The sequence below is a fragment of the Carlito syrichta genome, unplaced genomic scaffold (genome assembly GCF_000164805.1).
Source record: "Carlito syrichta isolate Samal-C Ts95f unplaced genomic scaffold, Tarsius_syrichta-2.0.1 Scaffold301846, whole genome shotgun sequence".
Lineage (NCBI taxonomy): Eukaryota > Metazoa > Chordata > Mammalia > Primates > Tarsiidae > Carlito > Carlito syrichta.
In genome coordinates, this window is record NW_007245942.1 from 510,638 (window position 1) to 538,288 (window position 27,651).

Genomic DNA, 27,651 nt, shown 5'->3' on the forward strand with positions numbered 1-27,651 from the left:
TTGTCGACTCCGGTGCTCCATCCACATCTGATAGCTCACTGAAATTGCTTCTGGCCAGGCCCAGTGGTAACTCATCATCTAGTCTTGAATTTGGTCATGACTTCTGACCCACTGCTTTGCTTTCATGGGGAGTAGCACTAATCTTTCTGGTGCTTTTTCCCAGCATTCTCATCTCCGTTTTTGAGTAACAGAACCACACCATCAACACATAAGAACCTCTTAATGGCATTTTCCTTTGGTTAGCACATACATCTTTGGTTGGGCATGAGGGCGTTTTCACACCTTGGTGTTAGCAGCAGGTTCTGGGACCTGGAGCAATTTGCAAAGAGCAATTGGGAGGATGGACTCACCCAGTGGGACATGGTCCTTTTCAAAACACTCAATTCTCTATAAAAATCCATATGCTACATATATACAGTTAGGATGGAGATATGCACACATTATGTACATATGCTACACAGACATTTATTTACAGTTAAGAATATGCTTCTTAGAAGCCTTTAAATAGCAAATTAGGCAATGCACAAGGAATAATTCATTTAATTTTAAGTAACATAGATAAATGTTCTGATTGAAAAAAATATATTAGTAGGGATGTAGCCATCTCCAGGAAGGCTAGGACAGTTCTCAGAAATTCTTGCATCTTCAACATTCCGACTTCTCTGTGATTCCACTTTTATGCACTAACCACATTCCTTTTCGTCTTTCTCTTCTTTTTCTTCTTTCTCACGCATGCACCCTCTGCCACAAGCATTTGATTTAGCTTCCTCTTCCCTGAGTTTGACGGCCCACTGGGGAAAACTTAGATTTTAGTTTCTGGACCCTCAGCAATGAGGGGCTGGAAAGAGTTTCTAATCCTGGCAACTTCCGCTGCACACAGATGTCCAAAGCCTTTGCTGTACCATTCTGGGGAGTGACCTCTGTGGGGAAAGAAATCAGAAGGAAGTTGGAAAGTTTTTTTTCCCAAATCACAGCAATTTGTCATGGCAGACAGAGCTGGCCTCGAGCCCTGATGACCAGTGCACCTGCAAACAACTCAGTACTCACGCCTCCAGGGTCTGAAGACCTCATTCTGTCATCAGGGGCCTTGAAAATGTCTGGGCTGCCAAGTATTCCCTCTATCTTTCCAGTGTTCACTGGGTGCTTTAAAATGATTCTAACTCCTTTGGGGTAAAATGGGAAGATTCAGACTGAATCTGGAAATGCCTGAGATTTCACTTTTATCTACCCAAACCAAGAACTCAGTTTTAGCATCATAAATACCTCAAATTTAAGTTAGTTTCTTCTCAAAAAAGAACAACTGGAGGGAGCAGCAAAAGGGGACAGGCATGAAAGAAAGACAAGAGAAAGGAATGCAGATTTACTAAGGTGCTGGGCTCTATTGCTTGTGTGTGCTTCATAGGAGAAACACAGAAATATAAATTGGCAGAGAATGGAAAATAAAGACAGGCAAAGGGCTGTCTGAATTGCAGGAACCAGGAAAGAGAGAGAGGAGGCATATATAAATCATCTATAAAAGCAAGTTCATGGCAATGAGGAGAGGTGTGGTGGGAAACGAGAAATCAGAAATCAGAATGACACACAGGGCCCTGGCGGGTGTGTGGGGGAGCTGAGATGCCCCAACTCCGAGCCTACCATCCTTGGGGGGCGTGAGTACTTACTTTAGGTCTACCCTGCAGATGTGGGTGAGTCTCGACTTCCCAGAGCCGCACGGTTCTATCAAGTACTGGGAATCCATGACCACGGCTCGCACGCCACCCAGGAGCTGGGCTTCTTCGTGTTCCACAGACAGAGACACCAGGGTGCATGTTCCCTTGGGCAAATCAGTCTTCCAGGACCTGCAGCAAAACAGCCCACATATCAGGGTTAGAAAAACCTGAACACAGCGCTGAGGTTTACACTTCCATTTTCTTGCCAAAATCCTGGGCTTGGATTCTGGTGCTAGTGACTTGGATTAAGCTAATGGTTTCCATAAGCCTTTGCAATGTTTATAAAGTGCAGTTCAAAGCAAGGATCTCCGCTCTGGAACTCTGAGGCCAAACAAGGTCTTTCAGTTTTCAGATCTGCACTTGGAGTGCCAAACTGAGGCCTGCCTCTTTCCATTGACAAAGATGTGATTTTACAGTTTAGAAAAATAAGGGAATGAGGATTCACTCACTCATTTCATTCAGCAGACATCTATTAAGCATATAGAGTGTCAGGCTCTGAGAAGCCACAGAGGACACCATGGTGTATACACCCCAGTAGAAAAAACAGACAACTCTAAAGAGATTTGTAAAAGCACCATAGTAAGTGCAGGGATAAGGCCAAGCATGGAGGATTCTGGGATCACATGGAAGGGTGGGTGGAAGCAGACGGGGAAGGCTTCCTGGAAGAGGTGATGCTTGATCAAATCCTCAAGAATAAACAAACTGGCTGGGATTGGTGGCTCAAAGATCAATCAAGTATTTGAAGACAGTAAGCAGATTCATATGTATTTCATTTTCTTTAAGCAAAGCAGCACTTTGGGAGGCCAAGGTGAGTGGATTGCCTGAGCCCGCACGTCTGAGACCAGTCCAGGCAACTTGGTGAGACCCCACAAGGCACGGTAGTGTGCGCCTGTAGTTCTGGCTACTTGGAAGGCTGAGGCAGAAGGATCGCCGGAACCCAGCAGGTCAAGGCTGTGGTGGCCTTGAGAAAGCCACTGCACTCCAGCCTGGGCGACGGAGTAAGACTCCAACTCAAAAAAAAAAAAAAAAAGGAATAAGTGAACTGGTGATGCTTTGCTTAAAGAAAATTAAATACATGTGGATCTGCTTATTGTCTTCAAATACTTGATTGGCCCTTGAGCGGAGAAGAAATAAATATGGCTGATTTGACTCTAGGAGGCAGAGCCTGGAAGGCACATTTTGGTTCAGGAAAGAACTCGCCACAGATGGAATGGGCTGCCTTGGGAGGCAGTGAGTTCCCTGTTATTGGAGCTATTCAAGCAGAGGAAACTGCCACTTGGAAAAGGGTCAAGGAGGGAAGTCAGGAGCCATGAGTACATTTGCGTAACAATGTCTACTTCCCTTTCTACCACAGGGAACCATAATAATGGGTTGTCTTCTTAGAATTCCTGTTCTTTCCTTTCCAAATCCTATTCCCTTGCTTGATCATCTCAGGACTCCACCCTGTCCCACCACACCAGGAAGGGAAACTATCACACATGCCCAACTAGAACTTGGGAATCACCAAGCCCCTGTGCTGACTAATGTCCCCATGGCTGTGACTACTCTGTTATGTGCATGACAATGTGACACATTGTGAAGACTGAATGTTGTCAAGATTTATGGGGATAACATGGAAAAATCTTCTGTTATGCTCACTGGAAGCTCCTGAAGAGCTAGGGATGGGTACAGAGGGAGAGGAAAACATGATAGTCCCAAAAGGTGACCATCCTTGTGCGTGCTAGCCTAGAAGGAGATGCTCTGAAGACGAGACACATCCCAGCCCTGTGATGACTTCCTCACCACACTTGTCACTTTCCACCTCCACGTGTGGTGGGTGTAAGGAATTCCTGCTGTCAGGAACCAGGTCTGGTTCATTGTTAACTCTCTGGAAGGCTGCATGCTTCTCCCTCAGATCCTCAAGGTCCACCCACCTTCTCCCTCAAGTCCTCGATCAAATATCAGTGCAGTGAGACTGTCCTGGCTACCATATTTAAAATTCCATCCTTTACTATCTCCCTACCTCACGTATTTCCCCTACCATGAGTAAGTCCACTCCCTTTCTTACCATGTATTGAGTCTCTTCTCCAGCAATATATAAACCTCAAGAGAGTAGGGTACTGGTTTGTGGCATTCATTATGGTATTCCCAGAGCCTACAACAGCGCCTGGCATAAGACTGTGATGGAATGACACACTAATAAACAGCAGGCTGGTAGGGTTGTTGGACGGATGAAGGAAGGAGTTTCCACAAATGGACTCCAGCTGTCATTCTCCTCTTGAGGGAAGGAAGAGGCACACAATGGCATGGCTCCATCCTGCAACTGTTGTTTAATTTTCTGCTTTTGAGAATGAAAGCGTGACGTTTAACTCTACCAGATGACTAATGTGGTAATAAGCCTCTCTTCTAACTGCCCACATCCCAAGGATGCTGAGATAGACACATCATTTAGGGAAGTTGACCTTTAAAAATCAAAGTTCCAACGACCGATTCCAAAGGCATAAAAAGCCCGTGTGAAAAGTCACCTCTAGTTTGCCATCAAAATGGGTTTCATAAAGAAACTCTTTTAAAGACACATTTGGGAATTTCACGAGTGGTTCTTTTTACACCGTGGATCCATGAGACGAGGTCTGCCAAGGTTTCCAATAAAAATAATTTATTGATCGAATTATATGTTATTTGGATACTTTGGTATTGTCAATTTCTGTTCTCCCTGAGGCAATGCTGCATTTCTATTATGCAAACTTCCTGTTTTGGGCTAAACATCCCATTCAAAACCCCGACAGCAGGGGTCTGGAGTGCAACCATAAATCAATCTGAAGCAATATTTCCAAGGTAGACAGACTCAGCAAGCCTTGTCAGGTCCTTCATCTGACTGTATGTCCAAGTGTCTCAGCACAGTTGGACCTCCAGGGCTATGCCAAGGTTTCTGGGCGTGGTACTTAGTTATGAACATCTGAAATTATTCAGCTGGGTTCTGAGAGCTAGATACACCGAATACTTCCTTTCCCCATGGACAGAAAGGCAAAATCAGGAGAAACACCAGTCAGAGGCCGTTTGCATAATTTGGCACAAAGCATAAGAGGGACAAACATCAGCTATTCTCGGGTCTCTGTTTGAGGAAATGAACAGTATTTAGGGCCTAATAAACTGTGTGTTCCATTAGGAGCAGGGCCATAAGGGGACCTGGCAGAGCTGTAAACCGGGAGAAGAAGGCAGGAAGTTGGGCATCAAAACAGGGACATCAGGGTCCGCTGAGAAGGTGAGCCTCCTTGGTGTTACCCGTGGAGGCTGGACTTGGGTAGGGAAACTGCAGTACCATGAGCCCTGGAGACAGCCTTACCTGAGGACCACGAAGTCTCTGGAAGGATGAGGGGCCATGCTGTTCAACACATACTGATAGATTTCCGTTTGCCTGCCCAGTGTCTCCACGACCTTCCACTGCACAAAGTCCTCATCCCACAGGTGCCGTTCTCTCAGCACGCGATTCAAGACCACCGAGGGGGGCGCTTCCACCTCCACAGAAGCCTTCCACACCTTCAGCGGGTTCCCATCGCCCACCTTGGGAAGAGACACCGTCAGAAGCTGAAGGGTCCACCTGAGATCTGAGTCCAAAAAAAGCCTACCCTATTTTGCTAAGGCGTTCAGAAACCGTTACCGATAATGTCAATTGAGAGTGATGTAGTGCACCCCAGGTTTAAAATGTTCAAACATTAATCGTGAAGCTTGAAAGAATAGTCAAATAATAACAGAAATAATAACCACCAACAAACAACAGTGCTTCACTGTGTGCCAGGTACCGTTCTAACTCATTTGATTTTTTCTTTTTGAGTTGGAGTCTCATTCCGTCGCCCAGGCTGGAGTGCAGTGGCACACTCACAGCCACCGCAGACTCAACCTGCTGGGCTCAGGAGATCGTTCCGCTTCAGCCTTCCAAGTAGCTGGAGCTACAGGCACACGCCACCACACCAGGATAACTTTTTTTTTTTTTTGAGTTGGAGTCTCACTCTGTCACCCAGACTGGAGTGCAGTGGCCGCTCCCAGCCACCGCAGCCTCGACCTGCTAGGCATCAGCAATCCTTCCGCTTCAGCCTTCCGAGTAGCTGGAACTACAGATGCACGCTACCACACCTGGCTAATTTTTTGATTTATTGTAGAGATAAGGTCTCGCCAAGTTGCCCAGGTGGGTCTCGAACCCATGGGCTCAGGCAATCCACTCACCTCAGCCTCCCAAAACACGGAATTACAGGCTGAACCACCAAGCCCAGCTTTAATTTTTGATTTATTATAGAGATGAGGTCTCACCAAGTTGCTCAGGCTGGTCTCGAATCCGCCGGCTCAGGCAATCCTCTTACCTCGGTGGTCTCCCAAAGTGCTGGGATTATAGGCATGAGCCACCGCGCCCAGCCAACTCATTTGATTTTTAAATAGCCTTCCTCTGACAGTGGTACATTTATAATGTCCATTTTGCTGCTGGGAAAGTTGAGGCACGGGGAGGTGTGTGACTTGCCCAACATCACACAGCTAAGGGGCGGAGACAGGACTGGGATCTTGCTGTCTGGCTCCACAGTCTACACTCTGATTATATGCCACAGGGTGGCTGAGTGGTCTCTGGACTGTGTCTTTGAACAGTACAAGTACTTTAACTGTTCGTGTCTGTGTGTCAAGCCCCCTGGACAGAGCAGCTGTTTTTATTTTATTTTATTTTATTTATTTATTTTTTTGAGTTGGAGTCTCACTCGGTCGCCCAGACTGGAGTGCGTAGCAGCTTCCGGCCACCGCAGCCTCACCTGCTGGGCTCCAGCGATCCTTCCGCCTCAGCCTTCTGAGTAGCCAGAATTACAGGCATGCACTACAATGCCCGGCTGATTTTTTTTTTGATTTATTGTAGAGATGAGGTCTCTCTGCCCAGGCGGGTCTTGAACCCACGGGCTCAGGCCATCCACTCACCTCAGCCTCCCAAAGGCGTGGGATTATAGGCTGAGCCACCAAGCCCGGCTGAGTAGCTGTTTTTAAAAGCAAAAACAAATCCCTGGTTGTCAGACGTGGCTATTGGAGGGTGGGTGGGTATAATTTTTCTAACCCCTGAGATTACCTTTTTGAAAGCAAGATCTGTGTTGTCAGTGCTGGAACAGGCGACCCATCCTTTGAACTTCTCCTTGGCTTCTTTCTGGAGGCCCTGGACAAGATGCTCCAGGTAAGTGTGGAATGTTGCCCCACTTTCCTCCAGCTGCATTCCTAAGTCCTCCAGGGTGGGCACATGGATTTCGGCTTCCACATATGAGTCATGAGACTGGGCCACCAACTCGTATGGGACCTGATGCACGAAAGGACAGTACACTGAGCCAAAGGAACGCTGGTGCAAATAGGTAGAGAATGCAAAGTCATTTCACCAGCAACCAAGGTCAGAGCCACGGGCTGAGGGCCACAGGGCTGGAGCTGTTTTTCTAAGGTCAGTGCCAAGGCCAGGAAGGGCCTTCCTAAAGACAGGAAATACAAATATGCTTCCGAGGCTATATTTATTATTCAAAACATTGCAATGACTTCACATTCATTTTTTCCATTTCCCTTTTAATGTCTTTTTTACTCAGCTTGGCAAAAGGTGGGCTCAGACAACTTTACCAAACACTTGAAAGTCAACAGACTTTAAAGTCCATAGACTTGTCAAGGGAAACATCAAAAATGACTTAGGAATAGCTTTACCTTTTTAGCACACATTTCCCATTGACAAATGCCAATTTTACCACCAAAAAAAAATATGCTAGAAGTCTGGTTCACTTTCTTCTTTAACATATCTGTGGTTATATTCATAAGCTGTTATTGATTTTTAGCAACAAGAATTGCTCAATATCACACACCACGCATTTGTGAAGATATTGAATCTAATCAAGTCCAGAGGCAAAAAATCAAATAAAATGTAATTGGCTGACTGGCCTTGAACCTGACAATGGCAGGTGATGCAACTGTTTGCATGAAAACCATCGGCACAGTAACCTCAAGCGTCTTTATCAAAGCCTCGATTGTGTAGCAAGCTCCTCACATTTCTTGGAGGCAAAGACCAGAGCTATAGAGCATATTTATTGTCATTATGAAGTCAGGAACAAACAGACAGATACCATAAATAGAGCCACCACCCCCAAGCGTCTTATCTAGTTCCAAGAGCTACATGAGAGGCGCTTAGAGCCGTTTGCTCACCTCGAAAAGTCTCCCGCATTCCATGATCATGTGCGCGAGCCCCTGAGCCGCGGCCAGATTCTCATTGAGGTCCTTTTGATCTGGCTTCCCAGTGGCATATTTCTTCTGTATGACTCTGTAATTGAATGTGAGTGAGCTGAGCGGATCCCACGCCAAAGGGCTTGTCACAATACCGAGCCTGTCCCTTTTGTTTTCCGTTCATACCCAGATGCTATCCAGATCCCTAGCTTTCTCATTTCCAAATAAAAACAATGATCACACATCTCAGATATTCTGAATTCAGACGATCAGTCTGACAGCTCGCCACAAAAAGTCTTGGAAAAATACACAGGCTGGAAGAACGCTAGGGGTGGAAATTTATCTGTTTGTCCGAAGTTTGAAATCCCTGAACTACAGGCTCTTGTGCTTTGGTCTTAAATAAAGCCTTTAAAAAAAAAAAGTAAACATCTTATAATACTACTTTGTGTACGTTTTTCCTCCTTCTCATCCACACAAACAAAACCAAACCAAACTCAGGCTTCTTGGATCCCAACTGACATTCTTCAACTCTACTTCGATCATTCTATGAATTTGAGCCCCATGAGTTCGGGTGCCTCGGAACATTTTCTGATGATGAAATGGAAACTGGCAAATCCTGAAGTGGAGATGTAGCACGAGACATGTTTCGTTTACTTATTTATTTGTTTCATGAACTGTGGGGAATGCCTGGTTTGGGTTTACTGCTGCCGCCGAGCAAAACCTACCTTGGAGAACTTTCCTTCTTTAATAAGTTAAGGTGAAACAGAGAGGGGGCCAGACACACAGCCAGGTTCATGGACGTCATCTGATTCTCTTCCACTGAGTTGACCACGTCATTCAGGAAGCACAAGAGTGTCTGCAGGGCTTCCCTGTTCTCATCTGCCAGCAGCAAGATGGCGGCCTGGACGGCCTGCAGCTGCTGCTCTTTGGGGACGTCTGAGGAAGAGTGGGTGGCAGGTCATTAGCAGAATGGTCACAGAAAAAGCCAGCCAGGAGAGGGTGCAAAGGCTCCACCTTCCAGGTGGGAAGACACACTCAGGGACTTCAACAGCAACAAGAACGGCAGCTGAGGGCACAAGGAGGTGAGTCTTGCTCAGGCCTCACAGCTTGGGAGAAGCAGAAGCTGAATGCCAAGCCCAGCAACTGAACTCCAGGACCCATTCCTGATGCCCAGGAGGGACTTAGAAGGGGGGACCTCCATCCTGGTTTGTGTACTCTGAGCAGTCAGCTTTCTGACTGCCTTTCTGTTCTGGTCGAAGTGGCGATTGACTGGGGCTCTGTTAATCTGGTGTCCCTCTTAGCCTACCCTCCCTGCCAGACAGCTTGGGAAGCACCTCTCAGGATGCCCAAGGCTCTGTGGGACATGATTTGGAACCCCTGGGCTAGGGAACAGCAGCCTTGCCTGGAGAAGCACCCAGGCCATGAAGCCCGCGTGGCACAATTCACCAGGAGTGGGGTTAAGCTAGCCGGCCCTCTGGCCTCACTCCTAAGGGGTCAGCTTCTCAAAAGGAAGCCTGGTACATCTGTCTTTTTCCTACATGGCACCCAGGGCTTGGTTTGGAGGATATATGTTATTGACTTCATGTGGAGACCTGGTGTCACCGGTTCCAAAGTTTTGAGGGTTCTGGAAATTGAGGCTATGGTTGGGGAAGAGGCACCACTGAGGTTTTGGGGAATGTGGTGTCCTTGGAAGTCCCAGTTCCGCTCCCCCAAAATAGGGAATTGAAGTGAAAAAATTCACAGCAAATGGGTGTTAAGTGCTGTCTTTTGTGCCCTCAGATGTGTCTATTTGTCCATCACTTAGGTCTGATTCACTGTCCTTAGTCACTCTCACTTGAAAGACACAGCTGGGCACTTACTTCAACTATTGTCTCTCTTAAAATACCAAATTTTGGAGCAGAGGGCTCCACGCTAGGATGTCTGCACTCCAAGGGGTTAGAGGAGTGTGCTCGTAACAATCCCTTGAGGTGTGGGAAGAGAACATTTGTACTTCCAATTGTGTTTATGTTTCGCTCATTCATTAAAAATACCAATTGGGCATGCTCTGTGATGGTACATCACAGTACATTCATATTACTAAACACAGATATACACTCCAAAATTTACTACTATGGATAGGGGTGCATGACAGAAACACATTCGGAGCTTGCTGCTATAGAGGGCGGAGGTGTGACTTTCTACCTGGTGTTAGATGGTCATAGGACTTGTGGTCCTGTGGGCGGTCGATATTGAGCTCTTCTGCCCTTTTGCACCACGTAGAAGGGTCTTACACCCCAGGGCTTGCCACACTCCTGGCCCTGGTCATCCAGCCCCGAATCCAAGTTATTGGAAAAGTCTGATCATGCATTCACCCAGCATGTCCATTGTGTATCGGTACAAGATATAACTGAAGTTCACAGACAAGAGCCATTTTGTTAACATTTTGGTCAAACTATTTTCTTTCCTCTTGCTGGTGCTGAAGCAGAAACAGATACTACCAATGATTTTGAGCTTGTGAGAAGTGTGATCAATTCAGTTTGATCCCCACTGAACTGTTTCTAAATCTGCTATCGGCAAGATGTCTAGTGTGTATGTATTGTTTAACTTTAGATGACTAAACTCTTCCAAGTCAATGGCTTTCCCCATGCCACCATTTTTGTAGAGCCACCTGTCATCTCTTTGTGTTGTGTCAATTCCTTTCTATTGACTTGTTCCTTTCTCCCTCAGGAAATATAGTCTGTTGATTATTTCTTTACTAAAAATGCTTGAGAAGATCAGCCATTAATCCCTAAATTCAGTATTCACAGTATTCCAGGACAGTTTGATCCGGTTTGACATTTCTGTTTCACACAACCCTGCTGTGTGAAAGCTCCTGCCCCTTTCTTGGCTCTCAGGAGACTATTCTAGAGCTATATGTCTAAGTACTGGTAATTTGTGACCAAATATAGCTGCTGGCATCTTAAACTCAGTGTACTATTGATTCTGAACATCTCTCTCCTCCCTGTCCCAAATCAGTGTCCTTCTCCCCTTAATTTTCCACATTTCGTCAGTCATCAAGCCTTAAAACCTTATGGTTGTCTTTGACTTCCCACATCTTTCTCCCTCCCATAGATTGGTGGGACTCAAATATTTTCATTACCCACCAACATTTCATTGTAGTTAGTCATTTGATGAAAGCCCAAGATGTGGCACAGCTGAGAACAGAATGGCTATGGGGAACTGGAGAAGAAAATGCCCCTCTCTGCCCAGTGGCAGCTTGGAAACTTTGGGTCCAGGGTCTATCCTAGAATGTCTCCCTTCTGGTCTCTCTTCTGGAAGTCCCTATAGGTAACCCAGAGCCTGAATTAACACACTGTGACTCTTCATTTTTGGTCAGTCCAACACCTCTTGTGCATCACTTCCAGATTCCTGGGTCAAAGGCATAGTGCTGATAGACTTTCACCCCGTGGCGGACACAAGGATGGCCACGTACTCAGTACTCCTTCTTCCTCACTAGAAATCACATGTTTCGTTCAGGTGTGGGCGGCAATATACTCAGGGCAATGGGTCCTCCTTCAGACTCATGTTGGCCTATACCAGAAACGGTAATCCCAATCCTTTTTCCAGTGATTGGTTTAGGGGAGAAGTGGTAAAGCATGTCTGGCTGATGGAACCAAGAAAAATTCTAGGAGCTTTGGCAATATTTATTTCCCTGATAAAAAGAGACAAGTGCCCAAGGAGAAGCGCTCTCGCCCTCTTCTTGTCTTTGAATGTGGTTTTGTGAAGACGTGATAATTATAAGTTGTGACAATCATATTGTGACCTTAAGGGGAAAGTCAGGAGAGGCTGACTGTAGCTCTGGCATCAGTGTGCTGCAGAATTACCCAAGACTGGAATTACGTGTGCTAATAAAATGTGCTTATTGTTTAAACAATTGTTTGCTGGATTTTTGGTCCTATCATTACAGCTGAGAGCAATGTAACAGGTAAGTCCTTCAACAACGCCCAAGGGTCCCAGATGCTTAATAAATCAAGTATAAACTCCTGCCCTAATACTCAATGTCCTTCCTTGTATGACCCTGGCCTAATTTTTCAGTGTTATTTGGTGACGCATTGTGCATTTGCCACACACGCAAGTCAGACAAATACCCGGTACTCTCCTGACATGTGCTCATGCTACTTGATTCACCCAGACCGTGTTCCTCAGATACCTCAATCTTCAGTTGTCACTTCTTCCACAAAGCTCTCATTCCTCATCTCCACCTCCTTGGATTTTTCTTTGTAACTATTTTATGAAACTTCTTCATCTTTGCTGTTTTGCAGTTTTCACGTTCATGTCTCATCTCCCTCAGTTGAAAGATTGTTAAGACCAGAAAGAGAGTCTCACCCATCTGTGACCTCGGCACAGTGTCCTGTGCAGAAGCCACACTCAGTAAACATTTGCTCAGCCAAAATAAAGCCTTGCTTTGACCTGGCCTCTTGCTTGAGTGTCAGAAAGAGCCAAGGGCATTTTTGTCTCTTGGAAATAATTTGGCTTTAGCCTTAGACAAGTGTCAACCTTAACTTAAAAACTGATTAAATGTAAAGACTCTTATATGGCACTTCCAACCATAAGAGAGGCTTAATTGAAAAATGTAACGCCGGGCTCGGTGGCTCAGCCTGTAATCCCGCGCCTTTGGGAGGCTGAGGTGAGTGGATTGCCTGAGCCCGCGGGTTCGAGACCTGCCTGGGCAGCGAGACCTCATCTCTACAATAAATCAAAAAATCAGCCGGGCGTGGTAGCGCGCGCCTGTAATTCCGGCTACTCGGAAGGCTGAGGCGGAAGGATCGCCGGAGCCCAGCGGGTCGAGGCTGCGGTGGCCGGGAGCGGCCACTGCACTCCGGTCTGGGCGACCGAGTGAGACTCCAACTCAAAAAAAAAAAAAAAAAAGAAAAAAAAGAAAAATGTAGTTCAGACTCCCAAGGCAAAAATGTCAAGAACTCCCTGTATTTAGGCTCTAGCAATGTATATCAGTAATTTGACTTACATTGTTCACTTTGACAAAATTATATTTACTTAGTGGGCTGCCACGTTAACCTGTTTTTACAAGTGATACCGATTACAACCCTTTTTGAGTTTTCAGTATTGGACTCCTTAAACACATTGAGTACATGATTCTCTATGGCAGATATCTTCTTCAGATTGGATCAACTCCATGTCAAAGTCAGTTCAGGCATATTTTGTTGAAACCTCAAAGTCCATGGGCCAATTTTTTTTCCTCTAAGGAATTAGGACCTGGGTCATCAAAATAATTCATAATCCTAACATTATCATACCCAGAAAAGAGTCATGTGCTTATTGTGCTTATTTCTAATATTCCCCATCGCAACTACCTTTAGTAGAATATACTTCTCCACAATTGTTATTTTCTTTTTTTGAGTCAGAGTCTCACTCTGTTGCCCAGGCTGGAGTGCAGTGGCAAGCTCATGGCCACCGCAGTTTCGACTTACTGGGCTCAGGTGATCCTTCTGCCTTAGTCTTCCAAGTAGCTGGAACCACAGGCCCGGCAAGTTTTTTTATTATTATTATTTATTGTAGAGACGAGGTCTCGCCAACTTGCCCAGGCTGGTCTTGTACCCCTGGCTCAGGCAATCCTCTCACCTCCACCTCCCCAAGTGCTGGGATTACAGGCGTGAGCCACCACACCTAATGTATGATTGTTATTTTCAATGATTGTTTTAATTATATAAGCTTTTCCGAGAACTACCGATTTAACATCACCTAAAAGACTCTAAGTGAAAAGATAAGTGAGCTGAATTAAACTTAAGCCTTGATTTGGTTTGCTTACTTTTACCAATTAAAATACACTGTACTGAAATACACTTGCTTTATAGTTCTAGTAATTTTAATTACACATCACTTTGAATTTCCTGTAGCCCAAGGAAAATGAGTTTTTATAAATACCTATATACTCAAAACAACTTCTATCATGTCCCCTTTTCATTTTAAATTTATTCTAAGTATATGGAAAATTTGTCTTAGATCTTACACAAGACTCTATTGAGAAAGAATATTTTGAAGTCAAAAGGTATTTGCAAATGCATAAAAAGTGGCCTGGGAATTTCCACATCTAACTTCAAGCAAAGGTAACTTCTGGAGAGCAGGGCAAGTTTATTTATTGTTTGTATAATTAAAACTCCACCTGTAGGGAATGATTTTTCGTGGAAGAGGAACACCGATCTCATTATTTCCACTTACACTGATAGATGTGGAGGAAGGTTTCGCTGAGCTTGTTGGTAAAAAGAGGCTCTGGGAGGTCCCGGAAGAATTGTTTGACCATATCCGCCACATCATATGCAGATTGGTCTTCATAGTTGACACTCTCCGGGAAGTTCTCATTCATTTGGCGTAGGGCATGGATTCGAGACTTCACTCCCGACTTGCGAAAAAGACCCACCTGAAACAAACACAAGGATGTTTTAGCCAGGCTGCCTTTCCCCGACACCTTCTCCTGAAGACAGGCACCTTGGGTGTGAGAAGGAGGCTCAGGACCAGGGCTGCACAAGCTGGAATTGCCCCTAATTAGCATTGAATGACTGGGGTAATTCAATAGACAATAGCTGAACCCCAACTTCCTCTCCTATAAAATAAAGATAGAAATCAGATCCCATGTCACAGGGCTGTAGTGGCGACTAACCAGAGAAACAGATGTGAATGTGCTTTGTGACCCGTAAAGTTTTATCACACTGTCGATGTTATTATTGCACGCATTTACTGGCATGCAGTGATCAAATACCCACTGTGTATCGGACATACTTACAGTTGCTGGGAGTCATCAGTGAGGAGAACAGACAAAATTCCCTGCCCTCTAGTATCTACACTTATTTGAGGTTTTGAGAAAGTTTGGTCAATGTGAGGTTTGTTGGAAATAACGTGGGTGGTAAACAAAAGGATTTCAGATACACAGCTGTATCCTCTCTGGGAGAGGGGTTTATGTGGGGAATGTTCATGAAAAAGTCATGTAAGTATGTCTTTTGATTTAAGGGCCTTATTTGTTTTGGATTCCTTGGCACTTGCGACATAGGCTACTCATATTATGCCTGGCACTCACCACTCTACCTGGTTAGTTATTATGCGTTCATGGTATGGCTCCAGTGAGACTGATTCTTGGGTGGCTCTTTTTTATTTAAGATATTGTCACATCATGCTTTTGTCACCTTAGGACTAGACTCTTTTTTTTTTGCTCTCTACAATATGGCACCAAGGAGATAGTGACCCTAATAAAGATGAATGAATGAATGAATGAATGAATAGAATGAAAGCAGAGCCCTGCATCTCTGGAGGCCTTGCAGTGGTTGGCAGGCTAAGTTCTAAGCCCTCTAGAGGCCCTTTCCATGTTGTACTTGCCTCTGTCCAAAAGAATTGAGCTTTCCTGGGAGGCCTGGTTATTGTGAAATAACACATATGCTATTTTAAACACCTGGAGGGCATCAAGTGGCTTAAAACTCACTTCTTCATCTCTTGGTTTTCATTGCTGTCATTCCCCAGTGATTCATGGGACGGCCCGCTTCTGCAAAGCAAGGTGGAGAACCTTCCCGAGTGGTCAGGCCGGTAGGCAGTGCCCACTGGAATTAGCCAGATCCGCCATTGCTCTTTCTCTCTAGACCTGGAGGAACACTTGCACGGGACGCTGTGTGTCAGCCCGGCCTTCACTCAAGCTCAGGTATCTGACGAAGCCTCTTTTGATTGCTCTACAAATGGACAGCAGCAGCCTTTGTTCTCTTAAATTGCAGTAACAGCAAGGGAAGAATCCCAAACCATTAGCGAATACTCAAGAGTTTGTATATGTCAGCTGAATGGATCGCAGGGGGAGTCGATAAATGCTACTTTTTGTGGCCACACAAATAGAATGCTCAGCAATCCTTTTTTGTATTCCAAGGCTTATCACCCTAATCCCACAGGTCAGGATATTCAGGCATATTGTGCTTAAAACATTAATTACTTTCTTTTTTATTCTTAAAGTCTGGACTGTCTAGAAGATACAAAACTTTGCCCTACTTAGATGACTTGCCATGAAGAGTCTAAAGAACATGTATCTTCCTTCATCTGGAGACTCCTCCAAGTTTCATCAAAGTGCCTGGGAAGAAAGCATGTACTATCAAAAGCAAAGAGGAATTCAAGGTGATGAATGAGTGATTATTGAAGCAAGATCCATCTCCCATCTGATTACATCCTCGGCTTTTCTAATTCTGGAAGGAGGCCCAGGACAACGCACATCACAGGTCTGCGTTGCACGGGAGTTCTCAGAGTCCAAATGCCTTGAAGGTGAATTCTTCCATGTGACTCACAAATATTTATTCTCATGTGATTTGGTATTATTCCATTTGAGAAGGATTCCTATTTTTTTAAAAACAGCAGAGAAATACTGGGCGCAATCTATAAAAAGAAAAAAGTGGACAGTATTTGTGTTTAAATTGTGGAACACGTTCCTTTTTGTCCACTGTGTCCTGTGACTCGGTTTCTGAGTACACACTGATGTGCATGTATACACTCATCCCAGTGATGCTATCTTTGTGTTGTTCGGTTTCCAAGTTTCCTTCTGGTTTCAGCAAATATTGTTAGTTTAATTATTTTAGACATGTCTGGAGCTCTCCAGCTGCGGGCTCTGAGCTGCTTGTTCTGACTTAGATCTCAGGATGTCCAGAGGGCTGTCAGGGATTTATGTGTTCTGCTTCAAATTCTGACAAAAACCTTCTTGCCCCGCCCTTATCTTCTACAGGACGTGGGAAATATCTGTGGGTTCTGTGGATTTTTGCTGGAAGCACAGGAGGAGATTTTTTTCTTTCCTAAACTTAATCAAGAAAAGGTGGACTCAAATCAGATCAGATTCCAGATATAGTTGCCGAGGGTGGCAGAAGGGAAAGATGGAAAGAACCCCAGTCTTCAAAGATAGCAACGAACTGATGAATGAATGAACCCTGGAACAAATCCTGTTTCTACTGTTATGTGAGACTATGAATTTCCTATTGTTTAAGACCTAGCTGGGCATGGAGGCTCATGCCTATAATCCCAGCACTTTGGGAGACTGAGGTAGAGAGAATCACTTGAGTCCAGGAACTCCAGTAAGACCCCATCTCTAAAAAAATAAATTAAAAATTAGCTGGCTGTGGTGGCATGAGCCTATAGTTCCAGTTACTTGGAAGGCTGAAGTGGGAGAATCCCTTGAGCCCAGGAAGCCAAGGCTGCTGTGAGCCATGACTGCACCAATGCACTCCAGTCTGGGTGACAGAGTGAGACCCTGTCTCTAAAAAAGAAGATATTTTGGAACAGAGCTTCTGCTGCTTACTGTGGAAGGCCTGAACACAGTGAGTAGAGGTCCTTCTAATGGCATGGAGATCTTGAAAGCATAAGGAAAGCTTCTCTGTCTTTTCATAGAACAACACCAGGTGATGGCACTGGTGATTGCCAAGAATCATTTCTTCTCCAAAAAGTTTCCAAAGCAAACATAACATCTGCATTTTTTACTAGAGATTTATTTTCCAAGTAGAAAGGAAGAAACTGGTTGCTCATCCTTATCACGCTGATGAGAGGCAGTACCAAGTCCATCCATCAGCTTCCTATGAGGAAGACCCTAGAGGGCAAAACGTCTTTCCTTTGCTTCCATGTTTCGCACCCACAGGTTGGCGGCCTGGGCAGTCACATAGGCCCCACGCTTGGTGTCATGCTCTGCTGTCCCCATTTTGAAATTCTCAGTAATTGACGAACAAGGAATTTTCATTTTGCACTGAGTCTTGCAAGTGACACAGTAGGTCTTGTGCTCACTGACCATGAAAGGACAGCCCTAGGCTGGGCGAGGTGGCTTAAGCCTGTAATCCCAGTACTTTGGGAGGCCAAGGTCAGAGGATTGTCTGAGCCCAGGGATTTGAGACCAGCCTGGGCAACTTGGTGAGATCTTGTCTCTACGGTAAATTAAAAAATTAGCCAGGTGTGGTGGAGTGTGCCTGTAGTTCCAGCTACTTGGAAGACTGAGGCGGAAGGATTGCCTGAGCCCAGCAGGTCAAGGCAGCAGTGACTGTGAGCATGCCACTGCACTTCAGCTTGGGTGATCGAGTGAGAAGCCAACTCATAAATAAATAAATAAAAAAAAAGATAAATAAAATAAAGCCCAGTCCAGATACCCACTCTTGAAAGAATGATGGTCATCAGCCACACAGAGTTCATTTTATAAGCATCTCTCACGCACGGGGTCTCTCTACTTTGGGAGGTAAGAGTATGAATGATAAGTATCCCCTTAGTCTAGTTTTCCTGTACATTCTCTCTCTTTTGTCTTCCACCTAAAAACCCAGCTATGAAAAAGCAAGGACTCAGGTTTCATTTAAGTGAATGCCCAGGGCATGTCTCACTTTATCTGAGCTTCAGCAGCTAGCAAAGTGAAGAACAGAGAGCAGGTCATAGGGCAGGGGACACTTGCATGAGTACTAAGTGCCTTCCCGGAGTCATTAGATTTTTACAACCTGCCTCTCTATTAGGGGAAGCTGAGCTCCAGTGCTGTATTAGAATTCAAATTCCATCTAAGTCCTATGAAATCTCCTCCTTGGCATCCTGTGTATGCTCATTTCTTTGAGACTTAGTGGTGTTTATCAGGACTTCCATTTGCTCCTCTTTAGAAATGTGCCCAGCTCATGAAGAAAGGTTGGTTTTATCCAGAAAGAAAAAGATCGTAAGATGAGTGTGTGGTAGGGGTTTTCGCTTTGAGTGTGGCAGGGTTAGCCTCTTACTGCAGTGATTTCGCATTCATCAGGACCTGGGTTTAGCCGATCCTCTTGTGCACAGCTGATTTAGGGCAGAAATAAAAGCTCACACAACAAAGCAAGGCTCCTCTCACACACGACTATGTCTGAATACAAATGGTTCATAATTGGAGGCTGAACTTCCTGATTTCATCATGCCCAGTCAGCTGCAAGGGCGAAAATGGAGACTGTGTGACATCATACATCAGCTGCTCTGCCCTCGGCGTTTGAAGGTGGAAGGCTCTACGGGGCGGGCGTCTGCTGTCTACAATGAGTGTCTGAGCTCTAGGTGAATGCTTAGCATGAAGGCAAGGGGCCAACTCATTGCAGGAAACTCCTCCCTAAGACCCAGAGCAAAGTCTTCAGAGGGCCTGGGATGGTGGTTGCTGGCATTCAGGGAGAATATTTGGTGAGGCTCTGGTCTTCTATGACTCTGAGGCTGAGATCTCAAGACCCTGTGTAGACCTGGATCTTTTCAGTCTATTATTATGGCTTTTGCTTCAAAAGGGAGACTGGACTTGCTAACAGTAGTAATATTGGTGGGAGACATTGTTCAGAATCTATAGGGAACAGTGATGGTTTATATTCTACACTAAAGTCTCAGGGGTGAGTGGAATAGTGATATTACAATTCATTAATTTATACTCAATTTTTGTTCAAGAAAGAATTTAAGGTGACTTATAATAATCTATAAAATACAGTAAGAGATAATTAAAGATAATAGATAAGAAAATTACAGCAAAAGGAAAAGATAGAGGGAAGCAGAAAATTCATGCCAAAAGTTATATTTTTCACTACAGGCAGAACACATACAAGAAAGAACCCCCCAAAAATCTGGAATTTATTTATGAAAAATTGTATATTTATTCTTATGTGTTTAAACTTCAGTCACCCTCAAACTACTCTCCGTTTGATGCAATATACCTCTTGAAATGCTTTCTCCACTGCTCAGAACAGTTTTTGAACTTGTCAATTTTGATGCCTTTCAGTGTTTCTGCTGTGTTTTGTTTCACCTCTTCCATACTTTCCCTTTGAGCACTTTTTTCATCCAGAGAAACAACGACAAAAAAAGTCACCAGGGGCGAGATCAGGTAATAGTGAGGGTGGAGCACAGGAGTCATGCTATTTTTCATCAAAAACTGCTGAATACTTAGAGCAGTGTGGGCAGGTGCACTTGCAAATCACCCATCACGAAATGGGCAAACATGCTGAAAGAATCTCCAAAAAAAAAAAAAAAAAGAAAATCACTGAAGCCGCTCATAAAAATGCTAGCTGCTAGCTGGTACACTGATGCTGATGGGTTCCTTGAACACTTACCCAGTGGAAGAAACCTGTACTAAAAGGCAACTGCCCTCCAAAAATAATTGTTTTTTTTTTTTTTTGAGGGACCTCCCTCATGTTTGGCTCCAAGCTTTCTAACAGACAATACAGTGAGGAAAACTCACACAGATGGGTGAGTTTGATGTCCAACATATAAAAAAAACAGACCAATTTTCCAAAAGAAACACAGTGCTTTCAGATGCTGGAGGAAAGGAGAGCAAATGTCTTCCTCCCATTCTTACAGAACGAATACTACATGATGTAATGGCCAACATCAGCAACAAGATCCTATCTGTGAATCCATCAATGAGTTGTGTAGGGCCATTTCTTGAAGTGTCCCTCCATGCTAGAGATGACATCACCACACAGTCCACTGGGGAAAAGTAGTTCTAGTAAGTAGTAGTAGGAACCTGTACTCTGGAGTTATATTTGCAAGCAAGTGCTGGTTCCACCAGTGACCTGGGGATAACACCACACAAGGTGCATGTGCAGTTAAATGAGGCAATGCATCCAGAACCCTTAGTACAGTTGTCTGAAACATGCCAGGCAGTTGAGAAAGGTTATTATTATGAAACTAATGGCACAGGGAGCCTGCACTTCCATTAGGCATTCCTGAACAAACGTTGTTTTCTCTTAATATAGCTTTTGCTGATAAGCATTAGCTGGCCATGGTTTTAGAGTAAAATACTGTCTGTGCTTGGTAAAAGGCAGAGCCAGAGACTCTAAGAGAGCCAAGATAGAGGGGAGTCTGATACAAACTCTTATGAAACTTGAGAAGCCTGAAGAAGCATGTGTCTGAATAAAAGGCTACCTTCAGCCGGGTTTGGTGGCTCAGCTTGTAATACTGCGCTTTGGGAGGCTGAGGTGAGTGAACTACCTGAGCCCACGGGTCCGAGACCCACCTGGGCAACTTGACAAGACCTCATCTCTACAATAAATCAAAAAATCAGCCGGGCGTGGTAGTGCATGCCTGTAATTCCGGCTACTCGGAAGGCTGAGGTGGAAGGATCGCCGGAGCTCAGCAGGTCGACGCTGCGGTGGCCGGGAGAGGCCACTGCACTCCAGTCTGGGCGACAGAGTGAGACTCCAACTCAAAAAAAAAAAAAGGCTACTCTTCACAAAACACAGTTTGGATCTTGACTGACAAACCAACACAAGTACAATTGGGGTCACAAAGTTCGATGCCAAAGAACATGGTTGCGATACTTTTAGCATTGGAAAAGTGATAGAGTGGGCATTCCCAAATAGTCACCAGAGCCCACCTCTGCAAAAATGTTTCTCAGTAAAACTTCCTTAGAACATTAACTTTGAATAATGCATATTCTTGTTAAAAATCTCTAAAGTTAAAAAAAAAATCAAAATATATGCTTATGTAACCAGATTCATTGGTTTGCTCAATTAGTGCGGTCATCTGTCAAAGAAGAACACCCTAGAAAGGTAGTCTCTTACACTTATTTCTGAGAAATGAGAGGCAAGTCATTAAGGCCATTTCTCAAAACAAAACGGCCATCATCGAAACAATGACAGCAGCCATGCCACCCTCTACTAAAACATGGAAATATGGAAAGTGTATCTCTATACCCATTTTGGAATATGGAAATATGGAAAAATATGTATCTATATATTCTCTAAATTAGAAGTGGGGAGGAACAAACGTGGTAGCAGGCAATCAGGTCAATCAAAGATGATTTTCAGATGCAGCAGTGAATCCCTTTACACCCACCGGAAACTGTTTTCTGACTCATCAAGAAACTAGCCTAATTTTAAGTGTGGTCTCAGTTTGGGGGCCTCTACAAGCATCAGGAGCCAGGGTCTTTGAGTTCATGTAGCTTAGTTCATCCTGTCTATTGAGCCGAAGGTGAAGGGTAAATCAACAAAAAGTGCAAATAATCTTAGGCTGGTGCATATTCTTTGCATGTCATTAAAGAGTATAATGAACAAAAACTACTTCCTGAAAATATCCCTACTCCCTAAGGTTGCAATTTATCAGTTAGGAATATGGTTTTATTTTGGACAGAAAATCTAAGAAACTAATGGGTGTTAATTTGGAGAAGCAAATGCATTGTTTTATACATTATAGGATGACTTGCATGCTGGACTTAATCATGGCCCACCATTATGGTGGTCCCCAAGCAGTCCTGGAGGCAGAAAACAATTTCTGAATATTATGTTTAGCTTGAGATTTTTAATCAACTCTATAAGATGAGGAGATATTTTATTTAGCAGATACTCTTTTCATATTTTACTTGCACATTTCCAAAAGATGTAAATACATCTGTCTTCGGCTTGAGTTTTTCCCATCATGGTACTGTTTCAACAGAAAAAGAACTAATAAAAGGAGACATAGAAACTTAAAAATTTTTTTCAAAAATAATACAACAGATAAAAGAATGCTGTGAAGTCACTGGTGGCATTGGAACAATAATCAAAATGAAAATGCAGTACACAGCTTAACTCCCAGTTTCTAGGGAAAGCAGGTGAGACATCACAGGACCAAACTCTGAACATCAACTTTCTGCAGTCCCTTTGGAGCCTCATTTCAGCTGCTAGAGAGAAAACATCCTCGAATAGGATATAGCCTGTTCAAATTAAATATTGACACATGAAGATCGCAACAACTTTTATTTTTGGGAAGGCTTGCCTTGCTGGATGCAGGACAGATCTGACTCGGTCTGGCACTCCACCCATCCAAGCCCATGGGTGGGGGGGAGGGAATCACAGCCCTACCTGATCGAGGCAGTTGCTGCGCAGATATCTCAGGGCTTGCTGAATACTCTGAGGCAGGGGCTGTCCCGTTCTCTGGACGTGGACTATGAGAGGAATGCCAAAGACAGCCTTGTCTTTGTAGTCGGGGACTTTCATCCTCTTCATGAACTTTGGAACTGCCCTAGAATTCACAGAAACCAGGTCACGTGAGCCCCCTGGGGCCCACGGTGGAGAGATGCTGTGGAAACAAGCGAGAGGGAGGCGGTGCTTTTGCTGCAACGCTGGGCAGATGCAGGGCGAATGCAACATTCTCTCTGCGCTAATCCCATAATGTGGCAGTGCCACACGTGGCCCTCGCCTACGTGCTATCTCTAACCATCAAGCAGCCTGAGTCTCTATTTTGGGGTGAAGCGGACAACTTTCCAACTTAATTGTGACTGCCATGTCTCTCAAGTGATGAACACTTAAAAGTCCCCAACACAACAAAACAGATTTAAAAATTACAAGAGGAAGAAGAAATCTGGTTAGGCCTGGGGGAGAAAGGAGAGGAGATAAACCATCATTATTATTATTATTGGCTCTATTCTTACTTTTCCAGAGCCAGTTGCACTTTTTATTTATTTATTTTATTTATTTATTTATTTTTTGAGTTGGAGTCTCACTCTGTCACCCAGACTGGAGTGCAGTAGCCGCTCTCGGCCACCGCAGCCTCACCTGCTGGGCTCCGGCGATACTTCTGCCTCAGCCTTCCAAGTAGCTGGAATTACAGGCATGCGCTACCATGCCCGGCTGATTTTTTGATTTATTGTAGAGATGAGGTCTTGCTGCCCAGGTGGGTCTCGAACCCGTGGGCTCAGGCAATCCACTCACCTCAGCCTCCCAAAGGCGCGGGATTACAGGCTGAGCCATCGAGCCCGGCTGGTTGCACTTTTTAAAGGGAATTTTAATACACAAGCGTATATTGATTTGACCATGCAATTTACAACCTTCTAAAATATGTTATAAAAGCACCATTGATTTTTTATATGCATAATATATAACGTAGGACAATTTACATTTTGTATTTTTTTCAAACCCAGATCATCTATAAGAGGTCCACATTCAAGTTCCAACATATGCTTTTGTCAATTCCTCCTTACAAAGGTTTACTGCATAGTCATGTTTTTATTTGCCAATGAAATAAAAGCAAAAACGTATTTGGAGAATTAAACGCTCTTTGAATGAATCAACGCTCTAAGTGGTGGCTCTGCATCAGGTCAGAAGGTACAAGTGACAGATGTTTCTTTGCAAACTGCCAGAATTATTTTATGGCAAGCTTATTTTTATTTCCTCTGCTCACAATTAATCACCCTTTACTTGTCTTTTCTCTTTCTTTCTTTCTTGGAGCCTGACTGCCTTCCCTGGAAACCAACTGACAGCTACAAAGAAAGCAATGCTTCCTTGTAGGCTCCTGCAGGTCTCTGAGCTGTGGCACAGCTGAAATCCGGGAGACCGTCCATAGAGGCAACCCATGGGATCTTCAGAAATCAGAAAGGCAATGCCGAAGCTTTGGCAATTGCACACTTAACTCTAGAACACACGAGCCCTCTGGGCCGACGTGCTACGTACCATGTCCAGCCATGCTTGTTGGTCATGGAATATTTCTCCATGACAGCTGTGAGGCGGAGCAGCGAGAAGCGCTGGAGCAGGTTCAGCTGGCCGGCCGTCTGGCTACTGATGTGTGGGGACGTCGGGGCTGGCCGTGGCTGGTGTGAGAGCTGGAAGCTATTCCACCGGAGTCGCCTGGACCAGAAAGACGTCAGAGAAGCCAGTCACAGAGTGGGCTAGGCATCGGAGACACGGGACATCACCCACGCATAGGTGGCTCATCAAAATAGCTCCCGAGTCAAGGACATCACAAAGCCAATGGAACAGAAGACACACGTGTGCGAAACACACATAAGAGATGGTGACATCACTAAGGTACCTGATCCTAAACCAGGGGAAAGGAGGACCAGTGGGAGGCCAAAACCTCACCTGCATGTAGACCACTTGTGCACCTAAACCTGACTTGTACCCACATCTTTATAATAAAGTTAAAAAAAAATAAAAGAAAGAAATGGGCTTTGCCAATAAGTATATCTGGAACTGTCAGATTATCTGTTTCATTAGGAGGTTTAAATAAATAATATAATACATTTTGTTTTTTCTCAAATGTGTTCGCAGAGTGTTGAGAGCAGATGAGACTGTGTGTGTATGAGATAGAGATAGAGAGAGACAGAGAGAGACAGAGACAGAGAGAGAGACAGAGAGAGATACAGAGGCAGAGTGGGGAGACAGAGATAGAGACAGATATAGACAGAGACAGTGAGAGGAGACAGAGTGAGATAGGCAGAGAAAGACAGAGGCAGAGAGAGCAAGAATCAGAAAGAAAGATGGAGAGGTTTAGGCAGAGACAGGCAAAGGGAGTGGAGAGACAGAGACAGAGAAAGTGAGAGGAGACAGAGAGAGACAGAGCGAGACACAGAGAGACTAAGAGAAAGAAACGGAGAGAATAGAGGGAAACAAAGAGGCAGGGAGAGCTCTCAAATGTCTGGGGGCTGTAGAATATTTTCACATTGCCTTCCAAGTCTCCATCCACACTAATTCTAATTCTTGTTCCATATTGAGATGTAGCCTAAAGGTGACAGGCACAGAGGATGACTCATCAGCGAGCCCAAGACAAATCACTGACTCAACTGGAAATCCAGCAGGTCGCACAGTGGTACTGCTCCTAGAGTCAGGCCTCCTGGGGCTATTTCTCTAGGGTGCTTCTACAACGGTCCTTGTAAGTCCATTTTTATGGACTTTGCAATCAGCATTAAACAAAAACAAAAAACTTATGAAATATACACCTTAGACCTCAGAAATTTCTCATAGGATTCAAAAAGGCTTAAAATGTAGAATGGAGATACTTTGATCGACACTGACCCAAGGTCATGGAAAAAGCCTATGTATAGGAACTGGGCCCCGGTTATCTGAGATTCCCCATGTACAGCGCCTGGTGTGATGGTTTGCACATAAGAAGTTCGACAGATCTTTTTTTTTTTGAGTTGGAGTCTCACTCTGTCGCCCAGACTGGAGTGCAGTGGCCGCTCCCGACCTGCTGGGCTCCGGCGATCCTTCCGCCTCAGACTTCCAAGTAGCTGGAACTACAGGTGCGCGCTACCATGCCTGGCTAATTTTTTGATTTATTGTAGAGATGAGGTCTTGCCAAGTTGCCCAGGCGGGTCTCGAACCCGCGGACTCAGGCAATCCTCTCACCTCAACCTCCCAAAGCATGGGATTATAGGCTGAGCCACCGAGCCCGGCTTTCAACAGATCTTATTGACTAAAACTAAGATCAAAATAAAAAGAAAACAGTCAGATAAATAAATGTGAGTGAACATGGATTCAATCACCATGATAGCTGTACAAAAGACATACACTTCTATTCAAATATCCCTAACCACAAACATCACTTAGAACAGTGTCAGGCATTAAGAGCGAGCTCTAAAATGTTTCTTAAAGAAATAAAGAAAGCACAGTGATTATGAAATGGATGAAAAATTACCTCGCCAAGCATGCCACCTACCTGTTTGGCCTTGTCAGAGAGGCCCCTACACCAGAATCCCTTCTTTCTCTGACCCCAGGGGTCTCGGACTCATTAAGAGATGTTCCGTCTCTTTCTACGTCACTGGGTGTTGTCCGACCTTCTGAGACAGAGTTACCTTCAAAATCTAAGGTGATCTGATTAGGCGATGGAAATGGAGACAAGCCAGGTTCCCCAACCAACGCATCATGAGTTTGTAGTTCGGGCAAGACATCTTTGGACCAGTCATCCACGACCTCTCGGATCCCGTTGACATGCTGTAGAATGTCATCCAGGTGGGGGAGGAGGTCATCTTTCTCCAAGTCCAGAAGATCTCCCGTGCTGGCATACAGATGGGAGTCCGGGACGTTGTCATAGATACTGACGCGACTGGCTCTGTGGCAGGATGCCACGAGCCTGGGCTCCCTGGCACTGGGGTTCGGCTGTCTGCCCAGAGAGATGCTTCCGGTCCTCCAGCTAACCCCATTGCTATTGCCTGTGGGCGAGAGGCTTTCGATAGAAAGCGCCTTGGGGAAGGTTCCTGGCTTGTGATCCTTGGGAATATGCACCACCAAATTCTCTTGGGAGTGGAACGCATGCATGTGGCTTTGGTCCCCCGCATTCCGCAGGGCTGGCCCCGCCAACACATCCAGGTCCTCCAAGTACATGCCCCCGCGCTTGCTGGCCTCGTGGCACTTGCGTTCCTTCAGGCACGGGGTGCTCACTCCACTACTGCTGTGTTCTGATGGGCTGCTGTCGCAGCTTGATTTGCTGGAGGCCGGGAGCCCTTTCCTGCAGACAGCTGGGGGTGAGCGCTGGAGATCTCCATTGGGTATCTGGATGCACTGCATGGCCTTAAAGGACTCCGGCTCCTGATGTAACACAGGCCCACTGATGACCAGGCCACCTGTCCGCCCTGTCCCCTTATGCCTCCCGTGGGCTCCCTTTGCTCGGAGCGTTTCCATGCGTTTCAAAAACGATTTGGCCCTGGCCCTGCTGGGCTTCTCATTCTTGGAGTGGAAAGTGTGGTGGGGGATGCCTCTGGGGGACTGTGGGAGGCCGCTGCTGACCAGTGGGGCATCCAGCATGACCGGGCTGTCCGCGCAGTGCTGTCCCGACTGGCCCCGGCCGTCGCTGCCCCCACTGCTTTCGCTGTGGATGGAGCAGACCTCAGGCTCGCTCAGGTCGGTGAGGACACTCTCGCTGCTGGTTGTGATCTTCATCCCAGTGCCTCCTGGGGACCCATTCCTGCTTCCTCCAGGGAGCAGCGTGTGGAGGTCATCCACGCGAGACCACCTGCGGCTGGTTCTTTGGAAAGTCCATTTGTTGCTGATGCAAAGGTCTTCCTCATCGGAGTCGTCACCCTGCAAAACATCCAGGAAACTGAGTGAGTTGAGTGCAGGCAGGC

The 27,651-nt window shown here is 45.2% G+C and overlaps 1 protein-coding gene across 2 annotated transcripts in view; it reads right to left on the bottom strand.

The window, feature by feature from the left end:
- Nucleotides 1-367: 367 nt before the first annotated feature.
- STARD13 (StAR related lipid transfer domain containing 13) overlaps nt 368-27,651 on the bottom strand; it is a 241,349-nt gene continuing 214,065 nt past the window's right edge. For both annotated transcript variants that reach the window (XM_021711058.1, XM_008055404.2), the window contains exons 5-14: nt 26,247-27,607; nt 24,263-24,436; nt 22,676-22,835; nt 14,097-14,295; nt 8,627-8,837; nt 7,884-7,998; nt 6,784-7,005; nt 5,032-5,249; nt 1,662-1,838; nt 368-920 (exon numbers count right to left, since the gene is read on the bottom strand). In XM_021711058.1, the coding sequence (XP_021566733.1) occupies nt 803-920; nt 1,662-1,838; nt 5,032-5,249; nt 6,784-7,005; nt 7,884-7,998; nt 8,627-8,837; nt 14,097-14,295; nt 22,676-22,835; nt 24,263-24,436; nt 26,247-27,607 (2,955 nt within the window). In that variant the 3' untranslated portion in view covers nt 368-802. The remainder of the gene's footprint in view (nt 921-1,661; nt 1,839-5,031; nt 5,250-6,783; nt 7,006-7,883; nt 7,999-8,626; nt 8,838-14,096; nt 14,296-22,675; nt 22,836-24,262; nt 24,437-26,246; nt 27,608-27,651) is intronic.